The sequence below is a fragment of the Elgaria multicarinata genome, chromosome 6 (assembly GCF_023053635.1).
Source record: "Elgaria multicarinata webbii isolate HBS135686 ecotype San Diego chromosome 6, rElgMul1.1.pri, whole genome shotgun sequence".
NCBI classification, from domain to species: domain Eukaryota; kingdom Metazoa; phylum Chordata; class Lepidosauria; order Squamata; family Anguidae; genus Elgaria; species Elgaria multicarinata.
This window is the reverse complement of record NC_086176.1, coordinates 2,669,174-2,687,218: the sequence shown is the minus strand read 5'-3', so window position 1 is coordinate 2,687,218 and position 18,045 is coordinate 2,669,174. Positions and strand designations below refer to the sequence as shown.

Here is an 18,045-nt window from a genome sequence, read left to right as displayed (position 1 = left end):
AGTCCTTTTACAACTTCATTGGCTGCCAGTCCAGGTCCGGGCCCGATTCAGACTGCTGGTATTAACATTCAAAGCCCTAAATGGTTTGGGGTCAGATTGTTTGAAGGAACACCTCCTCCCATATGTACTTGCCCAGACATTAAGATCATCTACAGGGGCCCTTCTCTGTGAGCCCCTGCCAAAGGGAGTGAGGCAGGTGGCTACTAGGAGGAGGGCTTTCTCCACTGTGGCACCCCGGTTGTGGAATGAGTTCCCCAGAGAGGCCTGCCTGGCGCCTACACTGTACTCCTTTCGTCGACAGCTGAAGGCCTTTTCATTTTCTCAGTATCTTAACATTTCATTTTAACTTAAATTTAAATTTTACTGTTCTAATTCTGTATTTTAATCTTATATTAATTTCTGCTGCATGGTTTTATCCTGGTTGTGCTTTTTATACTGTATTTTGTATTTGTGTTTTTAGACTATTGGTTGTTTTATTATGGTTTTAATTTCTGTGAACTGCCCAGAGAGCTTCGGCTTTTGGACAGTATAAAAATGTAATAAATAAATAAATAAAGAAAATACACCCAGCACTGCCCAGATCTCTGAATAACACATAGTACGGAAGCAGATTTCAGTGGACGCAGGGAACTGTTGAATGCATGTGCTCTGAAGTTATTATTATGAAAAAAGGAAAGCAGCCAGAACACAGAATATTTTATTGGCCTAATTTACTATATAATATCTACATTTAACAGGTTTTGGCAGAAAGCCAGGATGGTCAAGGCCGCTGGTGACTTTGGTCTTTTACCTGTGCTCTGAAGACACACAATGGCACTTTTTACTTTTAATTTTTTTAATTAAATGGTCAACCCACCAACTTATGGTGCTGGTGGCATTATGCCACTGCTATGGAGCCATACAGAGGATAAAGTAGGGTGACCATATTTTGGAAACAAAAAAGGAGGACAACATGGTCAGCCCCCAGGGGTTGTGTCCAGCACCCGAACATAGCCTTGGTCACATGTCTGATTTTACAGCACACATTTTAGACAAATCTGTTCTATACCTATTGGGCGGTATAAAAATGTAATAAATAAATAAAGAAATAAATATCTTAATGTTAAAATCACTGAAATAAAGAAGTGAGGCATTCAATGTATCTGAAATTAACTTCACTTACTCCTACTTTGTAGCTTTGCTGTACTTTGAAGCTTTTCCTATACTCTATGTGACACATTCTCCCCTTCCCTCAAATATTTTTTCTGACTGTATCCTCACTCATTGCAAGCTGCTGCTGTTGTTAACGGGGTTTGATACTGGATTTTTATTTTTAAATTTCAATTGTTTTAAAAAAAACGTGTGTATTTTGCTTATTGCTTATTGAAGGTTATTGCTTGGTCATGTCTGGTGACTCTTACATCATCATCATCATCATCATTATTATTATTATTATATTTATATCCCACCTTTTGCCCAATACTTTAAAAATCTCTGCCACCAGCCACCTCCTCTCCTTCTGCACAACCGCTCAACTCTGATGCACTTTTAAAACACTCTGGGTGGCAAGCCAGCCTCAGGGCCAAGCTACAGGTGCATCTGGGTTACCTTCAGCCTCTCTCTGCCTTATGCCAGCCAGCCAACATCTCCAGCCTCAAATAATCCCCCACTCCCTCTCTCTGCCAAAGTCTCCCAACGGTCCAGCCAGGGTGTGCACTTATACCCTGTGGCTGGGGCTAGGGAGACAGCTTATAGCTTGGTCGCATCTGTGACTCTTGTTTTTTTTTAAAAAAACTCCACCGCCAGCCACCTCTGCCCGCACCAACATTGAGACACTCTTAAAAAGGCTCTGTGTGGCACAGCAGCCTCTCAGGGCTCAGCTACAGCCATCACTGAGTTGTGTCTTCAGTCTAACTCTGTCTCTAAGAGATATGTCAGCCAGCCAAAGCCACAAATCTATCTATTTTCCTCTGACATGCACTTTAAATGTTCTGCATTGCATCCCAGTGGTGCAGACAGAGCCTAGCTCACAAGTGTACAAAGTGAAGTGGAAGGGAAGCGGTAGCAAAGCAAAGCAATGATATGCCAGGTTCCAACATCCGCAGCAAAAAGGCATCTGCAAAGAAGAGAGCCTCTCTCTAGACTGGCACCTCACTGTTCCACATCATGGGCAATGAAGGGTCATCCTTAGAGAAAAACTCTCAAGAACAAGGATGACCCTTCATTGCCCATGATGTGGAACTTTGAGAAAAAGGCCTCTGGCCCATTCTGTTTTTCCTTGTGGGCTGCTTTGACTGACCCCTCCTGTCCCACATTTTGATTTGTGGACACCATGCCTCTGCTGAGCTCTAGGTACCCGACTGCCCACCAAATCTACAATAGGAAAGGTGCCCTGCTTCCTGAGCACTTCTTACCTAAAGACTGGAGTTCCCCTTGCCAAGGACTGAAACTGCTCAATGTGCAAGACCCTAAAGAGGAGGTTTGACAACCTGAGTTTGAAGGATATGGCTCCAGTGGTTTTTAAAAACAATAATTTTAAATCTTTGAACTTTAAAAAACCCTAAAAATCAACGGATGAACGGATCTGATTCAAACTTGGCATGGCTAAATCTCTCCTTAAGAGCTATCATGGTGCCAACTTTCAGCTCTTTACCTTTAAAAATTTTAATTAAAAAAAAATTTAGAACCTCAAACTTTAAAAAAATCCTAAAACTTAATGGATGAACAGAACTGCTTCAAACTTGGCATAGCTAAAGTCCTTCTTAAGAGCAATCATGGTGCCAAGTTTCATCTCTTTATCTTTAAAAATAACATTTTTAAAAATAATAATTTTAAAACCTTTTTTTTAAAAAAAAAATCCTAAATATCAATGGATGAACGGATCTGTTTCAAACTTGGTGTGGCTAAAGCCCTAACTAAAAGCTATCATGGTGCCAAGTTTCATCTCTTTATCTTTAAAAATGAGTTTTTAAAATAATAGTTTTAAAACCTCAAATATTAAAAAAATTCTAAAAAATCAACATATGAATGGATCTGATTCAAGTTTGGTATTACTAAAAGCTACCATCATGCCAAGTTTCATGTCTTTATTTTTAAAAATGATGGAGTTATACGCATTTTGGTTAATTCCCATTAAAGTAGAGCTCCCCTTTGGTTCAGGAAGATGGGTAAAATTCTGTTTTTTCTTCAAATTTCATAATTTCCCCTGTTCCGGGATTTGTTACCAAAAATCCTGACAAACCCGGGTTTTTCCTGTCACATGGTCATCCTAGTTCTGCTGAAGAAATTTTATTTATGGAATGTCCTGAAGGAATAATAGTAGTTTGGTGGCAAGAGAAGACTCTTGGAAGTTCCACCTAAGGCATGCTGGGAGTTGTAGGCATAGGAAAAGGAAAGGAACCTCTCGTGCAAGCACTGAGTCATTACTGACTCTTGGAGGGACGCCAGCTTTTGCTGACGTTTTCTTGGCAGGCCTTATCGTGGGGTGGTTTGCCGTTGCCTTCCCCGGCCATTATTACCTTTCCCCCAGCTAACTGGGTACTCATTTTACCAACCTCAGGAGGATGGAAGGCTGAGTCGACCCGAGCCGGCTGCCTGAAACCAGCTTCCGCTGGGATCGAACTCAGGCCGTGGGGAGAGTTTCAGCTGCAGAAACTGCTGCTGCTTTACCGCTCTGCGCCACACGAGGTTTCATAAGCCTCAGGTTTTTATTAAATTCATTAATCCAAAATTTCATGTTTTTACATTTTTTTGGTACGTTGTACAGCCAGACCTATCAACATACCAAATTTCAAGTTTCTTCCCAGCATTGCTCAGGCCCCCTAAGATAGATGTCTGCAACATAATCATCTTAAAGTAGCAGGCCGGTGCTTGTCCTGTGAGTTAACCTATAAACAAATGGAATTCATTTCTTTTTTTCCTCTCTTACCATCATGACAAGGTAGGCTAATCCTAGGCCTGTGAGGTAACTTTAAATTAGTTTCCTCTCTCTCTCTCTCTCTCTCCCAATGCATGGCCAGGACTGCCTTGAATCTGCAGTGCCCGACTTGCCAATGGGAATTCTGCCGCTGAGGCTCATGGTAAGTGAAGTCTGGCTGAGCCAGTCCAATCAGTGTCCATAGGTAGGCCTTGAGGGAGCTGACCAGCTGGCTCACAGGTAGCTTGGTTGTTGCCCAGAGCTGCTACCTCCTTCCGTTCTGCTCCTGATGGTGCCTAGTGACCTAGACAGCCAACCCAGGCACTCACCCTTCAGGCCCAGGATGGTGAGCCACTTCCTGATGATGGCTGCCAAACCCTGATAAATCTTCCCTCTCACCCAAGGCATGCTGGGAGTTGTAGACACAAGCCTAGGTCCCTGAATAATGTGTTAATCTTTAAACACCATCTGAGGTGTGGTGGAAGACAACTGGAGACAACTTCTTAGTTGTGGCACCCTGCTTATGGATTTCTTTTTCCCAGGCAGGCTTGCCTAGTGACTGCAGTAATGGCTTTTAAGTGCCAAGTGATTTTTTAAATATATATATATTTTCCAAGGCCTTTTAACTTGATGAATTTTTTTATGCTGTGTTTCCCTTACCCACCTCAGGTTATAACTAAACCACAACATTCCAAGAGAGATGCAGGAATTACTGAACAAACTTTATGATTTTTATGTAAAAGCCTGACTTTACTATTGAAACAGAAGAGTGAATGGAGGAATGACTGATGGCTGAGGCTAGAATGGAAGGGTGGGTGGGGTGAGGGGCAGTTGGGGAAAGTCAGGTAGAAGGAGAACAAAGACAGTTAGTGAGAGGTCGGAAAAGTGGGAGCTGAGTTAGGATTGAGAGATTGAGCAAACCTGGTTTGCTCACCCATACTTTATTTTAAATCAGCCACTCTACATGTCAGTGCTACACCTCCCAGCATACCTTTGGGGGCCCTCAGGTGCCCACGTCCTCTGAGAGGCGCTTCCCTCCTCTCATTGCCAAAGCTGATCTCCGACAGAGGATTGAGGAGTAGTACTGAGAAGGAGGGGAAGTAAACATCTGTCAGTGGATGCACCCAGCTCCAGCCAAGACTTGACAGGACTGCCCCGGACTGCACTTCTTGCCCACCAAGTGCTCCTTCAGGAGTCTGTACAGATGGGTCAAGGCTGGCCCACCTACTTGCTCCCCTTCGTTGAGCTTATTTCTGGGCATGCACAGAGTGCTTCCCTTCCCTCCCTCTTGAGGATGAAGGCTGCATGTGCACTTCCCCCAGTTTCTGACAAGACCATCTAGGCCAAGCATGATCTGGACTCTTACATAGACTGGACGACTGGACTAACCATGAGTGCTCATCCTCTTCAGTAGACTAAAGGATAGTCTGGAGAGGATAGGTCCTCCCCAACAGCCTCTGGATGCAGGGCTGATCAGCCAGAGTTCCCCTCTATTCATACAAAGAGTTTCCCCTCCAGTTTGCTGCAGCTGGCAGAAACTTAGGGGGGAGAGAGAGCTCTTTAATTAACAGCTACCACAAGGGTAAGAAAGCTGTGAACAGGGCCGGCGCGACCATATAGGTGAATAAGGCGGCGGCCTAGGGCGTGCAGATCTCAGAGGGGCGCAGCATGGCCTGCCTGGTCCGCAGGCCCTGGGAATCGCAACCCGTCGCCTGCTTCCAGCGCCGCTGTGGGCTCTTCCCAGCCGGCACAAACACTTAGTGGCTGAGCACGGTGGCGGGGGTTGGCGGCGGTGGCCACCACCTTCAGCCATGGGACGCCTGGAATTGGCGCAGCCCTGCTAAGCAGAAAAATGCTTGGGACCCCAGCAAAATTCTCCCTCTCCCTCTCTCCCCCCGGGACTTCTTGTTGTTGGAGCGAGCGAGGTGAAAGGCGAGAGCAAATCCAGGCCCCCTTTGAAAAAGCGGGGTAAGAATGTCGGTTTTAAAGGCGAGAGCAAATCCAGGCCCCCTTTGAAAGAGTGGGGTAAGTCGGCTTTAATCAATAGCTGCAGCCTATAGTCGCTTTGTCTTTGAAGCCCAAGCAGCAGCATAGCAGGACATTGAACTCTTATCATGCGGGACACCGGGGGGGGGGGGGAGGGGTAGAGAGGAGATATTGCAGTGTTCCCGAAACTGCCCACTTCAGATGTGCCGCACTACAAATCCCACACTCATCTCCAACTAGGAAGAAAAACTGAATGTACTGAAGAGAAAAGCGAATCACTTGGACTCAGAACTAAGCTTAATGTGAGCTGTGAAAGGAAGACCAAAAAAAACCCTAGACTCCTCTTCACACATAGTAGACCAATCCAAAATGGGTGGAACAGAATATCCTCCAGTCCGTTTAAGAGAAGCAATATTTCAGACAAGTCCAAAATTCTTTGGAGGAGAATATCCTGAGAAGGGTATTGAAAAGCAGTGCCTCCCCTCTCATCTGCTCAAAGCATGAGGCATTTGATGCTATGGATAGCTTCTACCCCCAAACCACAGGCAATCTACTGATAACACCTGGAAATGGACCCCTCTAAGGGAGAGGCTCATGTCCATGGTGACCTGGATCTGCCAGGGAACTTGGAAAGAGACACCCGTGGACCCACTGATATGGAAAGAGGGACAAAGATGTAGAGGGTTACGTACATGTGCCTTCCTGGTAAGGTAGATAAAGCATCAGTAAAGGTCTGAAGCGTCTAGAAAAAGGGAATTCATGTTGTCTCCCAGATTGTCAGGATCCCTGATTGACAGCACCTCTCTCTTATCTGGATTAAGTTTTAACTTTTTCACTCTCACTCACTCAACTGACACCAGACACCAATTTACCAACTCTTCTGCCTCTCTAGGATCAGATGTTGAAGATGAGTGGTAGAGCAGTGTGTCATCTGCATACTGATGAATGACACTTCAGTCCCAACCACTTGCAGATGTTATCTGGCAGCTTCGTGTAGATGTCTAAAAGCATGGGAGAAAAGATGGAAACTTGTGGCACACCAAAGGGTGGAACAAGCTGCCTCTCAGCAGCGCCTCCTGAGACCATTTCAGGACTGACTGAAACCACCTGAGTGCAATGCCTTGCTAGCATCATCTCCACAAGACGGTCCACACTGATATAATTGTTGATGGTTACTGAAAGCCACTGAGAATGCAGAGAAAAGCAATGGGATCACACACTCCACTTCATTTCCCAGTGTAGGTCATCTGCCAAGGCAACCAAGGCAGTGGTATTATCAAACCCCAGTCAGAAACCAGATAAGAACGGCTCTGAATAATTGGTTTCTTCCACGAACATCTGGGGAACTTTATGTTGGGGGACTGCCCCTGAAATGAATTGCTAAAGGCCATCTATGAATGGCTGAGCTCAGTTTTCAAGCCACACCTCCCTTGCAGGGCAGGGCTCCACTGTCAGCTTGAATTGGGGGGGGGGGGCAAGGAAGGGACTTTCAAAAGTTTATTTGGGTGTTTATTGCTGGTGGCAACTTTAAAACAAAAATGTCCCTATTGCCACAGGTAGAAGTAAAAGAGAGAGAGAGAGAAGCATCCCAAAAACATTTTAAAATTCCCATGTACATACTTGAAAATCAACAAAACGTCTCAAAATTTCACCTCCTATGAATGGGGTGGCCTCTTTGTTCAGCCTCCGGTCTTCCACTAGTCTATGCCCTAGGACTATACTGGCATTTTCTGATCAGGTAGTTCACTAGCCAACAGCCCTAACCCTGAGGAGGGCCCACTGCTACCTTGCCAGCAGCAGCCACCCAGGTCCACGACACATCTCAATACGGGAGTCTGGTTGGCTGGTGAACTCATTCCCCTCAATGCCTCTGGGGGCTTCACATAGCATCACTCCAGAGTAATGTTACATTGTAGCCTCAGTTGGGGGTTAAAATGGCAGGTGCTTTTTGTTTAAAACTAGCGCTGTGCCAAACTGCCACCTTTTGTAACCTCTTCATTTCCCTGCAAAAGCAGCAGTCATTTTTCTGCCTCGTTTGTTGGGAAGTTGAGAATTTTGGAAAAAATGCTTAGGGTGCAGGGCTTCAGGGCTTACTGTACTGGAAGGAGGTGGCGGAGGGATGTGCACGATGTTTCTTTTACCAATTTTCCTCATTTTTGTTCTCGCAGACTCTCCGGCTGCTTGACCTTTTGGAAGGCTCCCTGGGAGACTTAGCTGGGGCACCCTCCCTTACAGCTTTCCAGTGCGGCTGCCTGCGGAGTGCCTGAAGGACAGAAGGGGTGGGGGGAATGCTAAAAGAAAGGGAACACGCACCCCTCTGCCACCTGCTTACAGTAAGATAAGCCCTGAAGCCCTGCACCCAGAGAAATTTCTCCAAAATCCTCACTCCTTCCCAGAATTTTTGAGTGCAATTACTTTTCACCCCCTCCCCCACAAATGAATGATCAAAAATAAATTGATCAAAGAATTTTGCACAATGCTAGTTAGCACAGCTTTTTTTCCCTGCTGCTGCTATACCTGTCCACTACAATCAAAGGAAGGTAAGAGGTGTGTGCTGCCATCAAAAGCTTCACCATCGAGGGGCGGGGGGGGCGGGGGGGGACTGCCAACCCTGCTGTTAACCCTTACATACATTTTTGAGTCACCTGTTACTGTAGGATTTCCATACATTTATTGAGCTCCATCTTACAAGGGTTTTATTGCACACTCATTACTGGGCACTCACGGATTTTTTGTAGGTCCCTCCCATGATGTCGTCTGCCTCCCGTGCACCTTCCGCCCCTTCTGGCCTTCCTTGTGTGACAAAAACCTCTCCACAAAGTCCGATATATTTTAAACCCAGAAGTTGCTGCTCTCTCCTGCTGTGTGCAGGAGAAGCAGCGCAATTAGAACAGCCAACTGAATGGGCCTCATGCTTCTTGTTCACTTCCTCTTTTGAAAGAGGAAGTAACTGAGGAATGAAAACACTGGTGGAGAAATGATGGTAGGGAGCGTGTTAACCCTCAGTATGATGGAGCTCATTCTCTCCAGAGGAACCTCACATCAGCTAGTCTTGTCTTTTTTTCTGTAGAATGTACCTGCTGATCGAATGCCCCAAAAAGCACTGTACCAGCATTACTAGTGCATTTAACAAATCTGACCGAATGGCTGAACCACAAGAAGGGAATCAACTTCTGCAAGTAACTCTACTCGCGTGGACCCACAGTTATGGAAAGAGGGACAAAGTTGTTACGTACATATACCTTCCTGGTAAGGTAGATAAAGCATCAGTAAAGGGCTGAAGTAGAACCTGGCCTTTAGAATTCTCTCTATGTATGCAATCATTGTTCCCTGAGGATATACTAGTAACATCATTTATGCATTAAGACAGGGATCCGGAGCATGTGGCCATCCAATGCTGTTGGATTGCAACTCCATCATGGCTCTGCATTGATTATACTGGCTAGGACAGATAGGAATTGCAATCCAACAACATCTGGTGGCGCATGTTTCTCACCTCTGCTTTCAGAGATCTCTGTACCTGCATAATTTTTAGATAACTGACTATCCTGACGAACACTTTCCATAGGTGAAAACGGTGACACCAAGATGGGGAGGGCAGAGCAGAGCAGAGCTACGAAGAAATCATTTCAGACTTTGAAGTTCTGGGAAGGAAACTGAAGAACTTTGGGGGCCAGGTAGTTTTCTCATCCATCCTCCCGGTTCTTGGAAGAGGATTAGAAAGGGAAAGAAAAAGGAGGAGGGCTAACTTTGTCCCTATCTTCAAAAAGGGCAAAAAGGAGGAACCTGGGAACTAGAGACCAGTCAGTCTGACATCCATCCCTGGGAAAATTCTGGAGCAGATTATAAAGAAGTCAATCTGTAAGCACCTTGAAAACAATGCAGTGATTACTAGAAGACAACATGGATTTATCAGGAACAAATCCTGTCAGACTAATTTGATCTCATTTTTTGATAGGATAACCTTCCTTGTGGACCGTGGGAATGCTGTGGACGTCATATATCTTGACTTTAGCAAAGCTTTTGACAAAGTACCACATGACATTCTGATTAACAAACTAGCTAAAAGTGGGCTAGATGGAACAACTATTAGGTGGATTCACAGTTGGCTACAGAATCGGACTCAAAGAGTGCTTATCAATGGAACCTTCTCAAACTGAGAAGAGGCAACGAGTGGGGTGCCGCAGGGCTCAGTCCTGGGCCCAGTGTTCTTCAACATTTTTATTAATGATTTGGACGAGGAGGTGCAGGGAACGCTTATCAAATTTGCAGATGACACAAAATTGGGTGGGATAGCTAATACCCTGGAAGACAGAAACAAACTTCAAAGTGATCTTGATAGGCTGGAGTGCTGGGCTGAAAACAACAGAATGAAATTTAATAGGGATAAATGCCAAGTTCTACATTTAGGGAATAGAAACCAAATGCACAGTTACAAGATGGGGGACACTTGGCTCAGCAATACTACAAACGAGAAAGATCTTGGAATTGTTGTAGATCACAAGCTGAATATGAGCCAACAGTGCAATATGGCTGCAAGAAAGGCAAATGCTATTTTGGGCTGCATTAATAGAAGTATAGCTTCCAAATTACGTGAGGTACTGGTTCCTCTCTATTCGGCCCTGGTTAGGCCTCATCTAGAGTATTGCGTCCAGTTCTGGGCTCCACAATTCAAGAAGGACGCAGACAAGCTGGAGCGTCTTCAGAAGAGGGCAACCAGGATGATCAGAGGTCTAGAAACAAAGCCCTATGAAGAGAGACTGAAAGAACTGGGCATGTTTAGCCTGGAGAAGAGAAGATTGAGGGGAGACATGATAGCACTCTTCAAATACTTAAAAGGTTGTCACACAGAGGAGGGCCAGGATCTCTTCTTGATCCTCCCAGAGTGCAGGACACGGAATAATGGGCTCAAGTTAAAGGAAGCCAGATTCCGGCTGGACATCAGGAAAAACTTCCTAACTGTTAGAGCAGTGCGACGGTGGAATCAGTTCCCTAAGGAGGTTGTGGGCTCTCCCACACTAGAGGCATTCAAGAGGCAGCTGGACAACCATCTGTCAGGGATGCTTTACGGTGGATTCCTGCATTGAGCAGGGGGTTGGACTCGATGGCCTTGTAGGCCCCTTCCAACTCTGCTATTCTATGATTCTATGATTCTAGGGTTATGGTACCAGCTGAAGGGAGTCTCCACTAGGGGTGTGCATGGACCCCCCGCTCCGCTTCACTTCCAGATCCGCTATTTTCGGATCAGGCCACTTCGCCCCGCCCCCACTCCGCCCATTTCCGCTCCGCTCCACTCCGCTCCACTCCGCTCGGAGCTCCGGATCCGGATCGGAGCTCCGTTTTTCCCCCCCATAGGGTTGCATTGAAAGCTAAAAAAGTAAACAACTTTTTTTCTGTTCAAGTTAGAAACCTCACGTTTGGCACCATGACACCTCATGGACGTATACACACGCACGCCAAGTTTCAAGCCAATCCCATCATCCCCTGATTTTTGGGGAATTTATGAAAATCGGGCACCCCATTCAGACCCCTTTCCATAGCTCCGTCAATTTGCGCGTTAGAAACCTCAAACTCGCCACCATGACAGCTTATCCGTGTGTCCACATGGACGCCCAGACTCAAGGCAGTCCCATCATCCTCTGATTTTTGGCGGGGCTCTAACCTCTAACGCACCACCCATAACCCTAAGTCACACCCCTTTCGATAGCTCTGTCAATTTGCACGTTAGAAACCTCAAACTTGGCACCATGATAGCTTATCCACGTGTCCACATGGATGCCATGTTTCAAGGAAATCCCATCATCCCCTGATTTTTGGGGAATTTTTGAAAATCGGGTACCCCATTCACACCCCTTTCCATAGCTCCGTCAATTTGCACATTAGAAACCTCAAACTCGCCACCATGAAAGCTTATCCATGGATACATACGCACGCCGAGACTCAAGGCAGTCCCATCATCCCCTGATTTTTGGGGAATTTATGAAAATCCAACACCCATTCACACCCCTTTCCAATAGCTCCGTCAATTTGCACGTTAAAAAAACCCCTCAAACTCACCACCATGACAGCTTATCCAGGGATACATACGCCGCACGCCGAGACTCAAGGCAGTCCCATCATCCCCTGTTTTTTGGCGGGGTTTAAACCTGCAGACCTCTCAATGGGGCCATTTCAAAGGAAATCCCAACATGCCATGAATTGGGGAGTAGAGATAAACCTATGAAATCTTCTTCCACACTTGAAAAATGGATTTGGAACTTCCAAAACTCCAAGTGAGCGCAGGAAGGACTTCTCCCCTGAGTCAAAGCCAGACACACACAACATCCCTGCAAGGCGGGCAGGGGAGGAGAGAGGGAAGGCAGGCAGGCAGGCAGCTGGCATTTCTGGGGGCATAAGGAAGTGAGCCAAGGATAAGCCAGTAATGCATATAAAATGGAATAAATAAATAAATAAATAAACGAAGGAGGGGTGGAATTAAAAGCAGCAGTGTTGCTGAATAAACAACAAGAAGAACTTTTTAAAAAAGGTTATATCTGTCTTTTACCAGTAATAGGGCGACGTGCCCGGGGGAGGGGGAAGCAGCTGCCAATTTGACTGGTCCTAGTAGTGACCAGTCTTTTAAGAAGCAACGCTGTCAGTTCAACTCATGAAAGACATTGCTCCACCACTAAGAAGTAAAACGCTCACTTCAACTCATGATAGGTATCGCTCCACCACTAAGAGAAGTAGAACTGTCACTTCAACTCATGATAGGCATTGCTCCACCGGGTTACTCTCTTTGGAAGGCTCTGATGGCCTTCCAAGTACAGGAGAGAGTGGGGGCACGTCCACAATGAGATGCCCTAGGGGAGCTCATCCCCTTGCACCACATCTTTTCAGTTGTTTCCCAAACTTAGGGTGGGTAGCAGTGCTCTCTTATTATTGGCTTAGTATATGATTTCAGGTTGTGTTTGTGCATTTGGTGGGGCTACTGTTTTAAAAAACACGGGGAAAAGTCCGTTCAGATTAAGAAAGAGAAGTTTCCCAGAATCCCAAGTTACCCGTTTTGCCTATCCCTTCCTCCAACTTTGGGATCATGTGATCATGACCGGGAGTTGACTGCCCCTCAGCCCTTCGGAAAAGGTATTTTTCCTGCCGGTTTTTTAAAAAATTCTAGCGCGCGACCCGCACCACACAGAGAGCTGAGAGTAGTCTCAAAATGACCCCCATCCACGACTCTCTGAGCACAAGAATTTTCAGAACGGTAGCTTAAAAAACAACCCAGTTATCCCCGATTCTTTTCTGCAATGCAATCCTATGGGCGAAAACCGCCGTTTGACCCACGCTGTCCCTGTTTGTAATGTTCATTTACCCGATTTTTAAAAAAATATAGCACGCGACCCACACGACGCAGAGAGGTGAGAGTAGTCTCAAAATGACCCCCATCCACGACTGTCTAAGCACAAGAATTTTCAGAACGATAGCTTCAAAAACAACCCAGTTATCTATGGGCGAAATGTTTCAAGATGGTGATCGGAGCGGTCCGCCTGAAAGAGGAGCTCCGAAAAATAGGCGCTTCTCTTTGCCTTGCTTCTAGGGGTCCGCGGTCTGCTTCTACTCCGCCTCTGGGCAAGGCGGAGCAGGCCAATTCGCTCCTGCTTCTGCGCTTCTAATCGGAGCGGAGCACATGCCTAGTCTCCACATAGGTGGAAACTGCAGTATAAACAGTATTTCACTGTCATCTGAATGTTCTAAAGACCCCAGAATCAAGAGGAAGATGGAATGAGAAGACTGTCCATGTGTTGTTATGTATGGATTCCTGGAAGCCTCAGATATGCTCCAACAGGCAACAAGAGTTGAATCCAGAATCTGTCTTCCACAAGCCTTCTGTAAGAGAAGAAATCTACTCATATAAGGACTGTCTGCCTGATTTTTGGGCATCCCACGACACCAGTGCTAACCCTATTTAGCAGGGCCTTCTGATGCTCTATGTAGCATTTTCAGGAGACTGGAGGGGACTGAAGGGATGGGGGGAGGGAGTCCACTTCCACCAGCCCAGTTGAACCAGCAGAAATCTGGATCCAACCCTATGACTTTAATAAACAAACACCCAAGGATAGCTGATGAGGCTGAAATAAGAAAAAGAATGGAGCTCTCCATATAAGAGCAGTTGAGTTCTCTTTTGATATGCCCCTGCACTCATAACCAAAGCAGTGGGAGAGCTTAGAGAATTCACTGCATTGAACATTAGGCTTGTTCCAGGTGTGTGGGACAAGCCTGAACCTAAGATGATGAGAGCTGTCATTCCTCATCACTTGACACACGGACATTCTCTGCATGAAGTGCTCGGCATTAGCTGTATCACACTCCTCTGAGTTAGAACCAATGTGCTTCACCAGTGATCTTTCTTGGCCATTGAAATGGCCACTTCATGGACTGTGACTCACATGCTTACTGCACCCAAGTCACACTGTTATCTTACCTGACTGTTGCTGCCATATGGCTCCCTCTGTCTGTGCTAGTCTTGTGGCATGGAGCATTTACTTACCAACTCCCTTCTGGAGAAGATAGGGGAAAGAGACTAATGGACGGAGAGTGACCGACAGACAGACAGACAGACAGACAGAGGCCTTTATTTATTTATTTATTTATTTATTACATTTTTATACCGCCCAATAGCCGAAGCTCTCTGGGCGGTTCACAAAAATTAGCTAGACCTAAGGTTTATTTACATGTGTTTATGTAAATGACACACAAGATATCCCGGGAGCAGGCAGGGACGACCCCGGGATGATCCCAGGATAAACTTGAATCATCAGACAAACTAGCTAAGGCCAGGGAAGAGGCAGTCCATTCAACCTCTCTGGTGAAGAAAGTAGCAGAGCAAAAAATAAAAATTACAAAATGCTCCCCTGATGACTACGGGTTGATAACTGGAAGATGAAAGAATTCATGGTTGGACCAGCCCTACTCCCAGAGACCAAAGAAAGTTGTTATGCTCTCCAGGATACCCTCCAATCCACAGAAGGAGAACTATTTTATTCTGAATTGGAAGAGCCAAGCATTGAAACAAAATTTGGAAAATCAGTTACAGAATACTAAAAAGAACCATGAAGATTAATTTGGCTAATAAAAAAAAAAGTACAATGAAAAGAAAGCAGGAAAGCAGGAAAAGGCCTCAAAGCTATAGGTTATTTAAACCGTAAAGAATACAACAACAAATGTTATTGCAAATCTGTATCCTTACAATGCCTATAAAAGCAAACCATGAATAGTAATTTGAGATGCTAACAGTCTCACCTTCTGTGTGAGCTCAGTGCTCTACATGCCCAGAATTGCAGCCTAAAGCCACACTGCACTCACCTCTGCATGGAGCATCATTTTGGCAACAGTGATTGTCTTTCTCTTGCTCGTCTTGCTCTTGTTTGTTTTCTTCCTTCTCTCCAGACTGACATTGGAAAACGGTTTCAATGCCACCCTTTAATTCATCGTTTTCTCCATCTATCTCACAAATGGGCTCCATCTGTGTCGTGGACTTTTCTTCTTCTGAGTTATCAAATGGCTCATTCAGAACTTCGGTGGTCTCAGAAATGGTCTCCGTTGTAACGCTGCTATTAATCTTTCTGCGTTTACGACCCCTTTTCTTTTTCAATATGGAAGGTCTCTAAAAATAATGTGGAAAATGTGAAAGTTGGGCAGAAGAATTAACATCAGTTTTGCTAAACCTGCCAGGTTTTGTGATGCATGTTCATGGTAGTCTCATCTGCCTGTCAGTTCAAATGTTATCGGTTCTCTGCCAGCCAGCAGAGAACCGATAACATTTACCAGCCAGCTCTTCTACATACGTTCCCCCTTCATCGTGTCTCAATCCCAATCTCTCTGCCACTGACATAGTTATCTCGGAAGAAGTTTCCAATGTACTTAGGAAGCCGTTACTAAAATGTTAAAATGTCTGCCCTACACTTCACTGAATGCCCCAAGAACTGTTTGCCACAGTTCTTGGGGCATTCAGAAACTATTTGGATTAAGGTAACCCCATCTACTGGTGCCAAAACATCATCATCATGGCCTCAAGGTGTCATATATTTAGTTACAGCTACCATTTCAATTAGTTTTCTTTTCTGATATGTATATATAATTTGAAGGTTCACGCTCAATTTAACAATCTCTAAATAATGTAAATATTTATTTTTTATTTATTTAAAATGTTTCTTGGCTGCCATTCAGGGCAGAAATACTAAACGTCAACTAAAGCTATACTTTAAAGATAGATAATTTTAATGTTCATAGTCAGGAGATATTGAATTACATTTTAAATCTGACAATCGTCTGATGATTCAAGTTTGTAGCTCTTTCTTAGGTTAAAGCTATATGAAAGCTCTTTGGCAGCTGGAAAGAGCACGTACGGAACCTTTTTCCTACCTGGCGGGAGAAGGACACAAAATTGCATCCTTCATTCCCTGCATGCATAGGGCAGGAAGAACAATTCTTCAGACCCCAGGTAAAAGAGACTATGATAAAAGCTAGTAATTTACTAAGGGCCATGGGGAGGGAAGAAGTAATGGAATTATTCTTTCAATGAGTTGCCCATCAAAAATTGCCTGCCCATCATATCAAACATTTTAAAATCCAGGTTCTATATTTCAGCCAAGCCTCTAACCAAACTTTCACTCCCCCTCCCCTCCTCTCCATGCCAGCTGCGAAGGGTCAGTGTTGGGCTCTCCAACTCCCCCTTCCAAGGTTGGAGCGCTGTCTCCAACCTCGGAAGGACTTTACAAGCAATCCTATGGTCCCTGGAATGCTCTCCCAGGGCCCTTAGGATTGCTCTGTAAGTGACCTGTACAAATAAAGGCATAAGAGAATATTCAGTGCCTGGTAGCAGTTTAATCTAGCACCGAAGTTCTGAAACTGTGGTACATGTTGGCAGTTTGTGAGCTCAGTTGAGGTGGTCCATGGAAAAGTAGCAGGACAGTCAATAATATCCATATTTGGCCTGGCACGATTTTATTATTTTTTCTGTGATAGAGAGTGAGGTTGTCTTGATCATAAAAAGCCCTGGCCTAGGGCCTGTGATTTTCATAATACAATGTTGGTGCAGTCTATTAATTCCCCCCTTAAAAATTACCAGTTAAAGGGGGCACTATTCAGTGGACTGGTTTTAATTGCACTGGTTTTGATATTGCTGAAGATACAAAAGTTATTAAATATGAGCTCTGTGTGTGTTCAGACAACCCACAATTTTTAAGTGGCTTGCAGGGGGGTGGAGTTTGAGAACCACTGATTTAGTATACTGACCCACCTTCAATTTACTTTGAATGGTTTAACATTCCCTTCTCTGCTGCTTTCCTCCTTGTGCAGCCTACATCTCGGACTTGCAGTACCACCAGTACCACCAGTTTAGAAATACTGTTTTTAAATCTTGCCCCACCTCCACAATAGGAAGTAACTTTTTTCTTTGTACCTCTGCTTATACCCGGAGGGTCAGCAGCAAAAAAAACCTCAAAGAAAATGGTGGCAGCTTCATTGACATGAAGCTGCTAATTTACTGCTAATTTACACATCCTGCTAATTTACACACATCATTCTGTGAGAAACATAAAATGCAGGAAAAGGAAAATAATAGTCCACAGTATGTTTACATTTAAAAGTATTTTCTAAATACAGAAAATATATTTAACTTTAATTTCAAAAAAATGGAAGTTTTCAAACAGAAATGAAAAGGGAATTTGCTTCCGTGTAGGGTATTCACTGTAAGCCACTCAGATCTTCCAGTTACTAAACTGTATTCCATTAAAGTAAAAAATAACAGAGCATTATCACTGGGAAAAAATGCATGTTCGGTGGGAGGATGGCTGCAGGAATTAAGTTTTTCCATAAGATTTTTTCTAACCCTGCGATACACAATTACTGGAAAATAGAGATTCTAAGCTGTTTGCAACTGTGAGTTGGGAACTAGGGTTTTAGGTCAGAACAAGGGGAAGAACAGCCAAGACTAGAAATAGATGGTGGTTCATGGCCAGGGCTAATTTATGATTGGCATAAGATACAAAAGTTGCATCCCAGGGCTGGCTCCCAGAAAATTTAGTTGGCTCCTATTATTTGTATCTCTTCATTCTACTACACTGCAGACCAGGATTCTGAACCTGGTTCAGACCTGGTTTGCAAAAAAGAAAAAGAAAAATCAG

At 44.7% G+C, this 18,045-nt stretch overlaps 1 protein-coding gene across 2 annotated transcripts in view; it reads right to left on the bottom strand.

Moving 5' to 3' along the window:
- Positions 1-18,045, bottom strand: part of KAT6B (lysine acetyltransferase 6B) — a 221,996-nt gene that overhangs the window by 11,803 nt on the left and 192,148 nt on the right. For both annotated transcript variants that reach the window (XM_063128836.1, XM_063128837.1), the window contains exon 16: positions 15,224-15,524. In XM_063128836.1, the coding sequence (XP_062984906.1) occupies positions 15,224-15,524 (301 nt within the window). The remainder of the gene's footprint in view (positions 1-15,223; positions 15,525-18,045) is intronic.